Source organism: Hemiscyllium ocellatum, chromosome 19 (assembly GCF_020745735.1).
Source record: "Hemiscyllium ocellatum isolate sHemOce1 chromosome 19, sHemOce1.pat.X.cur, whole genome shotgun sequence".
Classification (NCBI taxonomy): Eukaryota; Metazoa; Chordata; class Chondrichthyes; order Orectolobiformes; family Hemiscylliidae; genus Hemiscyllium; species Hemiscyllium ocellatum.
Window position 1 is genome coordinate 68,197,863 of NC_083419.1, and position 10,822 is coordinate 68,208,684.

General features: G+C 43.0%; 1 protein-coding gene across 4 annotated transcripts in view; it reads left to right on the forward strand.

The window, feature by feature from the left end:
* ddx11 (DEAD/H (Asp-Glu-Ala-Asp/His) box helicase 11) overlaps positions 1-10,345 on the forward strand; it is an 82,925-nt gene extending 72,580 nt beyond the window's left edge. For 3 of the 4 annotated variants that reach the window (XM_060839523.1, XM_060839525.1, XM_060839524.1), the window contains exons 24-27: positions 1,561-1,645; positions 4,001-4,076; positions 9,482-9,636; positions 10,060-10,345. In XM_060839523.1, coding sequence (XP_060695506.1) covers positions 1,561-1,645; positions 4,001-4,076; positions 9,482-9,636; positions 10,060-10,098 — 355 coding nt within the window. In that variant the 3' untranslated portion in view covers positions 10,099-10,345. The remainder of the gene's footprint in view (positions 1-1,560; positions 1,646-4,000; positions 4,077-9,481; positions 9,637-10,059) is intronic. The other variant, XM_060839527.1, reaches the window with a different exon arrangement.
* Positions 10,346-10,822: the final 477 nt, after the last annotated feature.

The window sequence follows — 10,822 nt, forward strand, 5'->3', positions numbered from 1 at the left end:
TTTAGTTGTGAGAATTGTGAAATGCTCTAATTTGAGGCACCTTAGAGTATTATCTAATTGATAAGAAGCCAAAAATTGTGGAGGAGAAGTGAAAGTTAGAAGTGGAAGTATCAAAGTTGCCATTTAGAATCATAGAATTTTATAATACAGAAAGAGGCCATTTGGCCCAATGTATCTGTACTGGCTCCCAAAAGAGCAACCCAGCTAGTCCCAATCTCCATTATCCTCATGGAACAATGAGAATTTGATTTTAAAAATAAGAGGTCACACATTTACAACAAGAATGAGAAAATTTTGTTTTTCTCACTGTGTTGTGAGCCTTTGGAATTCGCTTCCTCATAACATAATGAATGCAAAATCTTCAAATATTTTGAAGACAGAGGTAGATAGATTTTTGATGACCAAGAGGATGAAACATTGTTGGGAATGCATACGAATGTAGAGTTGAGGTTAAAATCAGATCAGCCATGATCTAATTGAAAGGTGGAGCAGGCTGGAAGGGCCGAGCAGCCTGTTATGTTCTTTGTTCTTATGTTCGTATAAACTTAATTTAGAGCTGCCCCATTCAAGGTCGTTTCAGGAAACTCTTCTTCTCTGGAATTCTGTCTGACAACAACGCGGGTCAAATGAAAATTGCAAACTGATATTTGTAGATCTTTGTTAGACAAGTGTATTAAAGAAATGAAGCAAAGGCAAGGAGTTAGAGCTAGGATACAGATCAGTCATAGTCCATTTGAATGATGTCACAAACTGGAAGGACTGAAAAATCTTCTCCCATGTTCCCTACCTTAGTGCCCAGCTGTCTGCCTGGTGTCTCTGTGTTTCCTACCCTGACCAGTAAAGTTTTAATGATCTTTCTCACTGAGAAAATCTGCTTTAAATTGACTTTTGGTCCATTTAATAAACTTTCCTTTGTCCGACATGATATGATTTGAAGTAAAATTCAGGGTTCTGGTACAATTAGCTATTTCCTCACCTTTAGTCCAGACAAACTGACGCCTCTCAAATCTCCTTTATACTTGAAAGAACTCATGTTGTTTGTTTCCCAGCTTTTACGACCTTGACATAATGTGGTGTGATCAGAGCTCAGTGGTGTGGAGAGCTAGTTAATTAATGCCTCATCAGGTTCAGGCATAACTCCAGATCTGTTATCAAGTGACTGGGCAATTTACTGCCAGAGTATCATTCTTTACATTTATTTTTAGAAATTGTCATTACTATTTGTTCAGCTATTTTACAACAATAATGTGTGTTTTAATTAATGGTTGGGGCAAGTATCTCACAGACTGAAGGTATAGTCAGGGGCAAGACTGGGGAAGTATATAAAAACGCTGGTGAGCATTGCCAGTGTAACCAAATGAACATAGATGCCCTGAGGGAATGGGATTTGGTACATAACTGATGCAAGATTTCACAATGCACTTTGGCATTAGTACCCTCTACAAGTTTGGAAATCTTATTGTTTTAGCGTTCAAGGTTACTTACACAGATTGGAAATGGGAGGAATCTACAAAATGCTTTGACCTTGATCCATCATATCACTGGTGTATTGTGTTACAGGTGTGTGGTGATGGTTGGAATGCCATTTCCCAATATCCACTCACCAGAGCTCCAGGAGAAAATGGCTTATCTGGACAAGACCCTGGTATGTTGCAGCTAGGCCTGAATGTAAATTGCTTCATAATCGAGACTTGTCGAGGCTGTGATGCTGGAAAAGCACAGCAGGTCAGGCCGCATTTGAGGAGATTGAGAATCAATGCCCAAAACATCGATTCTCCTGCTCCTCAGATGCTGCCTGACCTGCTGTGCTTTTCCAGCATCACACTCTCGACTCTGATCTCCAGCATCTGCAATTCTCACTTTCTCCTAATTGACCCTTTTTTTTATGCCAGATGCTGTGTGTAGATGTCAATATCCTTTGTCTTTGTGTGAGAGCCTATTCCTGATCCTGTCTTGCCCTGCATTTGTTACCTGAATGTAGATGGCTTGTGCAAGATTCAGAATAACATAAACAACACAGGCTGAATTTCTGTTCCAGCTGTGGTGGTCTGGGAACTTGTATCGTCACCCAGCCTCTGAAAGTGGAAGGCACTGACACAGCAGCATGGAGAGAAGCTAACACAAAAAATGCCCAGGATGAAGCATCAACAACCAATGAGACTTGCCTTCAGGCATAGCACATGTGACAATATCTTATTTCGGTACATTAATTGGTGCTTTCAGTCAGAAGCGAGGACCCTATTAAAAAGATAGTCTATGACAGGGAAACTCAACCCATGACCCTAAAGTCTCTCCTCCCAAGGTTTGTACATTCCCACAGTTTTTCTTTTGAGTTATGTTTATTGTAACACTTTATACAAATATATATTCCACTTTCCACTCCCTCCAATCTCCACCACCCCTTTCACTTTTGCCAATCACAGGCAACAGAGAGAGGGTCACCATCAAACTCTTTTATCTCTTGTTCCTGTGGTTTTATGGTTACAGTGCCTCCATTATTGCCAGCTGTAGGTCGAGCACATTTAGGATAGTGTGAGCAGATGCAAAGTCCCTTTAGGATTCAGAGACATTCCTACCATTGCTTGCCTGCGGTTTGTGCAAGTGCGGTGAGAATTTAATTTGAAACAAGCATGTGCAAAGTATCGCTGTGCCCTGCAATTTCTGTGATGCAATGTCCTTTTGACTAAAACCTTTGACTAAAGGTTGATTAAATCCCTTTGGAGACAGCGAGGAAAGATGACATTAGGCTGACCTTATGCAAAACGAATAAACATGTTTATGTGAACGCTCAGTTTGTAAGCCCTGGCGGAATTAATCACTGTGCTCTATCCCTGATGCCTGTTCTCGTGCTGCTTTAATCAGTGTGAGTGCGAATTGCAGGAAATACTTTCTGAAACAGGGTCTTCAGAAAATCTCCAGTAAATGTGGAATGACAATTGGAAATTTTAGCAGGTCAGGCAGCATCTGTGGAGCAATGCTGATTTTCAGCATTTTCTCCTTATTTCTCAGATTTCCAGCATGCGCAGTACTTTAACTTTGTGCTAAATGTGGGAGCGTTGACCATCCTCAGTGCAATACAAATATTTCTAATCTTTTTTCAGTGCAAGACAGAGAATTAGTAGAATGGCCTCAAAAGTGAACTCTTTCTATTTCCTTTGCAATATGCTGAGAGAGTGGATTTTGTATTCCAGATCTGTTGCTTTATTGCAGCAGCTCTTTAAAAGCTGCTGGATTTTCCAGTTCCATGAGAATTTTGTACCATGCTTCACCACGCAGGGAGTATCAAAATAAAAGGATTGTCTTGGCTCGATCAGTTCAGCCGGGTATGTCTGTCCCTGCTGCAGAGATAAGTGCACAGATCACAGATGCAACAAGTCCTCTCAGGTGAACAAAAGAGATCCTAGGTTTTGACATGGAGTGGGGGAGTTCTAGTCTTTATCCCTATATAAACATCATAAAGCATAATATCTACTTGTTACCTCAATTTTGTTTCCCAGATCTTGCTGTGCTCACATTGGCTACAGTAATTCCTGCTTTGTTGTAAAAGGTTTTGTGACCCAATTGGCCATGAAAGGCACAATATAAATGCAAGTTAATTTATCAAATCGTAAATAGTTCACCCGTTTCTTTATGAAAACAGCATACTGCAGTTTTTCTCTCTCCAAAACCGTAACAACGCAAACTTTTCTTCTTTGACTTAATTACACCATCCAACTTTTGTCTTGGATCATCTTTAGCAGCTAGTTGTTTTCCATCTATAACATGGGCACACTTCAGCTGGCGTTTGTAATGTGTTCCAAATTCAGTAAAACTGAATAATATGGATGACTCCAGGAGTGGTGTTTGGGAAGAGTGAGCTAGACCAGGAATGGTGTCTGGAGCAAACTGCCAGACTGTTTATAATATGAGTTATGAACTGAGTAAATGGTTTGTAATGTGCTCTAGGGATGTGAACATGTAAAGTATCTGTCTTGTTCATTGTTGTATTTTAATTCTCCAGCCAAAAACTGATGGGAAGACCCCGGGAAAACTTCTCGTGGAAAATCTCTGCATGAAAGCTGTTAACCAATCGATAGGTGGGTGTCTGTACAGCATCAACACAGGGTTAAGTACTGTAAAGTTCAGAAATTACTTGCACTAACATATTACTGAGAAGAAGATAGGCAAGAAACTTTGTAGTAATTTCTGGACTGAACGAGGAGTACAGTGAGATCACGGTGAGACTGAGGTGAATGTTGACCATCAGACCATAAATAAGGCATAGGACAAGAAATTAGCCATTCAGCCCATTGGGTCTGCTCAGCCATTCAATCGTGGCTGATGTGCTTCTCAACCTCAATCTCCCGCTTTCTCCCCGTAACTCATGATCTTCTTGATACTCAAGAACCTATCTATCTCAGTCTTAAATATACTCAGTGACCTGGCCTCCACAACCTTCTGTGGCAACGAATTCCATAGATTAACCACTCTCTGACTGAAGTTCTGAAAGGTCTTATCTTCAGTCTAAAGCTATGCCCTCTGGTCCTAGTCTCTCCTTCCAATGGAAGTATCTTCCCAACATTTACTCTGTCCAAGCCATTCAATATTCAATTAGATCCCCCCCCCCCCCCATCCTTCTAAATTCCATCGAGTATAAAGCTAGAGTCTCAAACATTCCTCATATATTAAGCTTTTCATTCCTGGCACCATTCTTGTGAATCTCCTCTGAACACACTCCAGGGCCAGTACATCCTTTGAGGTTTGGGGCCCAAAACTGCGCTCAATGCTCCATATATGGCCTGGCCAGAGCCTCAGAATTACATCCTTGCTTTTATATTCAAGTCCTCTCAAAATAAATGCCATCCTTGCATTTGCCTTCCTAACTACTGCTTCAACCTGCAAGTTTACCTTGAGAGAATCCTGTCGAGGACTCCCAAGTCTCTTTGCACTTCAGACTTCTGAATTTTCTCCCCATTTAGAAAATAATCCATGCCTCTATTTTTCCTTCCAAAATGCATGGCCTCACATGTTCCCACATTGTGCTCCATCTGTCACTTCTTTGTCTACTCTCCTAACCTGTCTAAATCCTTCGGCACCCTCCCCACCTCCTTAATGTTGCCTGTCCCTCTATCTATATTTGTATCATCTGTAAACGTAGCCAGAATGCCCTCAGATCCTTCATCTAGATGGTAAATGTATAAAGTGAAAAGCTGTGGTCCCAACACTGATCCTTGTGGAACACCACTTGTCATTGGCTGCCATCCTGAGAAAGACCCTTTTATCCCCACTCCCTTCTTTCTGCCAGACAGCCAAGCCTCTACCCATGCTAGCACCTTGCCTCTGACACCATGGGCCCTTATCTTACTCAGTAGCCTCCTGTGCGGCACCTTGTCAAAGGTCTTGAAGTCCAGGAAGATAACATCCAATGGCTCTCCTTGGTCTAACATGCTCAATACTTGCTCAAAGCATTCTAACAGATTTGTCAGGCATAACTTCCCCTTAATGAAATCATGCTGACTTTGCCCTATTTTACCATATTTTGTGGTATTCAGAAATCTGATCCTTCACAATGAATTCCAGGATCTTACCCATGACCAACGTTTGGTTCAGTGGTCTGTAATTTTCCATCTATTGCCTTGCTCCCTTTTATAAACAGGTGTGTTATGTTAGTGACTTTCTAGTCCTCTGGGACCCTCCTGGATTCGAGTGATTCCTGAAAGATCACCACTAACGTCTCCACTATCTCTTCAGCTGTCTTCCTGCACTCTGTGGTGTAGTCCATCTGGTCCAAGTGATTTATCCACCTTCAGATCATTCAGTTTTTCTAGCACCTTCTCCTTGCTGATGGCCACCTCACTCTGCCCCCTCTCTCGCTTGAATTTTTGGGATATTACTCGTGTCTTCCACAGTGAAGACTGACGCGAAGTAATTATTCAGTTCCTCAGCCCGTTCCTTGTTCCCCACTATCTCTTCAGCATCATTTTCCAGCGGCCCAATGCCCACTTTTGCCTCTCTTTTACCCTTTATATTTCGCAAGAAACTTTTAACAGTCTTCCTTTATATTATTTTGAGAAGGTGACCAAGTAAGTGGATGAGTTTAAAGCGGTTGATATGGTGTGTATGGATTTCAGTAAAGTGTTTGATAAGGTTCCCCATGGTGGGCTGTTACAGAAAGTATGGAGGCATGAGATTGAGCAGTTTGGATCAGAAATTGGCCAGCTGAAAGAAGACAGTGCTGGTTGATAGGAAATGTTCATCCTGGAGTTCAGTTACTAGTGGTGTGCCGCAAGGATGTGTTTTGGGACCTTTGCTGTTTGTCATTTTTATAAATGACCTAGATGAGGGCATAGGAGGATGGGTTAGTAGATTTGCGGATGACACTAAGGTTGGTGGAGTTGTGGACAGTGCTGAAGGATGTTGTGGGTTACAGGGAGACATAGATAAGCTGCAGAGCTGGGATGAGAGGTGGCAAATGGAGTTTAATGCAGAAAAGTGTGAGGTAATTCACTTTGGAAGGATAACAAGATTACAGTGTACTGGGTTTAAGGTAAGATTCCTGGTAGTGTGGATGAGCAGAGAAATCTGTGTCTGTGTGCATAGATCCCTGGAAACTACCACACTGGTTCATAGGGTTGTTAAGAAGGTGTATGGTGTGTTAGCTTTTATTGGTATAGAAATTGAGTTTCGGAGCCATGAGGTCATGTTGCAGCTGTACAAAACTCTAGTTCAGCCACACTTGGAGTATTGAGTACAGTTCTGGACTACAGCATTATAGGAAGGATGTGGAAGCTTTGGAAAGGGTTCAGAGGAGATTTACTCAGATATTGCTTGGTATTGAGGGAAGGTCTTATGAGGAAAGGCTGAGGGACTTAAGGTTGTTTTCATTAGGGAGAAGAAGGTTGAGAGATGATTTAATAGAGACATATAAGATAATCAGCGGATTAGATAGGGTGGATAGTGAGAGCCTTTTTCCTCACATGGTGATGGCTAGCACGAGGGGACATAGCTTTTAATTGAGGGGTGATAGATATAGAATAGCTGTCAGAGGTAGGTTCTTTACTCAGAGAATAGCAAGGGCGTGGAATGCCCTGCCTGCAACAGTAGTCGACTCGTGAACTTTAAGGTCATTTAAATGGTCATTGGATAAACATTTAAGTCGTCACTGGACAAGCATATGGACATACATGGAATGGTGTAGGTTAGATAGGCTTCAGATTGGTTTCACAGGTCGGTGCAACGTTGAGTGCATTGTGTTGTAATGTTCTATGTTCTGTTGACTAACTTGCCCTGATATTTAATGTTCTCCCTCCTTACTTCTTTTTTTAGTTGCCCTTTGTTGGTCTTTATAAGCTTCCCAATTCTCTCGTTTCCCCCTGCCCCCCTCCACCACATTATTATGCTTTCTCCTTTGCTTTTGTGCTACTGCTGACTTCCCTAGTCAGCGGGTTGCCTCATCCTCCCTGTACCATGTTTCTTTTCCCTCGGGATGAATCTCTGCTGTGTCTTCTGAATTACTCCCAGAAGCTCCTGTCATTGCAGTTCCATTGTCTTTCTTGTTGGGCTCCTCACCCAGTCAATTCTACCTAGCTCCTCCCTCATGCCTCTGTAGTTACCTTTATTCAGCTGTAATACCATCATCTCTGATTCTATTTTCTCCCTTTCAAATTGCAGCATAACTTTAATCATATTATGATCACTGCCTCCTAAGGGGTCCTTCACGTTAAGCTCCCTTATGAAGTCTGCCTCATTGGACAACACTAAATCCAGTTTTGCCAATCCAAGTGAATTGGCCATGCTAAATTGCCCAGAGTGTTCAGGAATGTGTAGATTAGGTGCATGAGCTTGGCGTAAATATCAAGTGATAGGGTAGGAAAATGGGTCTGGGTGGGTTACTCTTTGGAGGGTCATTGTGGTCGTCTTGGGCCAAAAAGGCCTGTTTCCACACTGCAGGGAATCTATGATCCTGACATTAATTGCAACACCATTGCAGAATCCCTTCTTGTCCTCTCCAATTCCTCTGTAGCCATCGTTCTCGTGTACCACACTGTTCTCCTCCAACACTGTCCTTCCTCAGTGCAGCTTCTCAAGAGTGACTTGCCTTTGTTCTCTTTATACTTAATCTTATCCAGGAGATTACCAGCCTGGCCTCACATCCCTGTAGTATGCCTCAAAGATCTATCCTTGGTTTCCTCCTTTGCCTTATCTTCATCAATGGTCATTGGGTGGGGAACACGGGCAAGTCAGTATCCAAGTCTGCACTGATCATACTCGTGTATAGCTGCCTTACTCCACCATTCTAAACTTTTTTACTGCCTCGTAGAGTCACAGAGTCGTAGAGATGTACAGCACAGAAACAGACTGTTCAGTCCAACCTGTCCATGCCGACCAGATATCCCAACCCAATCTAGTCCCACCTGCCAGCAACCAGCCCATATCTCTCCAAACCCTTCCTATTTATACACCATCCAGGTGTCTTTTAAATGTTGCAATTGTACCAGCTTCCACCACTTCCTCTGACAGCTCATTCCATACACGTACCATCCTCTGCTTGAAAAAGTTGCCCCTTAGGTCTCTTGTATATCTTTCCCCTCTCCCTCTAGTTCTGGACTCCCCTACCCTAGGGAAAAGACTTTGTCTATTTATCCTATCCATGCCCCTCATGATTTTATAAACCTCTATAAGGTCACCCCTCAGCCTCTGACATTCCAGGGAAAACAGCTTCAGCCTGTTCAGCCTCTCCCTATAGCTCAAATCCTCCGACCCTGGCACCATCGGTGCCAGGGGGCGGCACGGTGGCACAGTGGTTAGCACTGCTGCCTCACAGCGCCAGAGACCCGGGTTCAATTCCCGCCTCAGCCGATTGACTGTGTGGAGTTTGCACGTTCTCCCCGTGTCTGCGTGGGTTTCCTCCGGGTGCTCCGGTTTCCTCCCACAGTCCAAAGATGTGCGGGTCAGGTGAATTGGCCATGCTAAATTGCCCGTAGTGTTAGGTAAGGGGTAAATGTAGGGGTATGGGTGGATTGCGCTTCGGCGGGTCGGTGTGGACTTGTTGGGCCGAAGGGCCTGTTTCCACACTGTAAGTAATCTAATCTAATCATCCTTGTAAATCTTTTCAGAACTCTTTCAAGTTTCACAACATCTTTCCGATAGGAAGGAGACCAGAACTGCACACAGTGCTGTCTGTAATATCTGACTTTCACAGATCTAGGCCTAAAATTAGCCCCGTTTTCCTTCTGCTAAGCATTAAGAAAAGTGAATTTACTGACTTTTGATTCTTACCGCTGTCACCAGTCAATATCACCGGCCTTTTAATATTAGCCAGGAACTAATTGAAATGGTTTACAGGCTTGAAAGGAGCAGTGCTGAGCTGTAGAGAGAAAGTGCTTTCTGCTGAACCACAGTTCCCTGAATCAATGGCTTGTGTAGCACAGTTGTAAGAAACCTTGTAATAGTATCAGGGACAAGCCTCCTTTCTGTTGTTTATGGACTGGGCTGTTTGTAGGTCGAGCCATTCGTCACCGTGAAGACTATGCTGCTATTGTCCTTCTGGATCATCGCTACACCCGGTCCAACATCCTCAGCAAGCTACCAACTTGGATCAGAGCACGCACTAAGGCAGAAAGTTCATTTGGACCTGCCCTTGGAGCCATTGGAAAGGTGAGTTTTACACTGAACTCCAGTCAGCCTGAAGTGGGACAGTGAGATTATCATTCCCCATGGATTGTGAAGAGAATGAGTGATGTTACATTAATCTCAAAAATCACAGCTCTTTAATAAAATCGTTTGGTGTGAAGAAGAGTATTACATGAGATGTTTAACATGTCTCCACTTCTCAGGCAACTGACTGTGCGGAGTTTGCACATTCTCCCCGTGTCTGTATGGGTCTTCTCCGGGTGCTCTGCTTTCCTCCCACAGTCCAAAAGTGTGCAGGTTAGGTGAATTGGCCATGCTAAATTGCCCATAGTGTTAGGTGCAGGGGTAAATGTAGGGGAATGGGTCTGGGTGGGTGCGCTTCACTTGGGCCGAAGGGCCCATTTCCACACTGTAAGTAATCTAATCTTCTCATGTTTTGGGTTACAGTTCTTCAGAGATAAGAAGGCCCATGGAGATGCTAAATAGCTACAAGAGACCATTGCTGGGCTGAGACATGGTTAACAGCAGTCATACTGGTGCCTTCCATCTGTTTCAAACCACTCCCTTGGCTATGGAGTGCTTGTCGAATTGTATAACAATGAAGTTGATTCAAATCCTTTTTTATTGCTGCTAGTTCTCCTGTGATTGTTTTATATTTATCTGTTGAGTGATATTTACTAATTATGTTAGAATGTTTGTGTTTTTCTGCTGAATCTGAGTAATAAAGAACAGAGGTGGCCTTGTTTGTGTGATACCTTGTTTGTACCTTCTCTCCTCTTCCTCACCTCCCCTTGCTCCCTGAATGTTTATACAGAAGAACCTCAATTATCTGGATTTCGGATTATCTGGACACGATCACTAGGTCCCAATGCTTGACTAAACTTCTTATCTGGTATTTGATTATCCGAACATTCGATTATCCGAAGAAAATACCTGGCAATATGCCCAATGCTAAGTCGTGATAGCACATGTGAATAAAGACAGCAGAGTCCAGGGAGAACTTTCATAGAAAGTTCTTTATGCAGAGGGTGGTGGGTGCCGGAATGCATTACCAGCAGAGGTGGTATAAGCAGGCACGATAACATTATTTAAGATGTATCTAGACAGATACGTGAATACAGCAGAGCAGTACAGATCCTTAGAAAATAGGTGACAGGTTTAGATAGAGGATCTGGATCAGCGCAGGCTTGGAGAGCCAAAGGACGTGCTG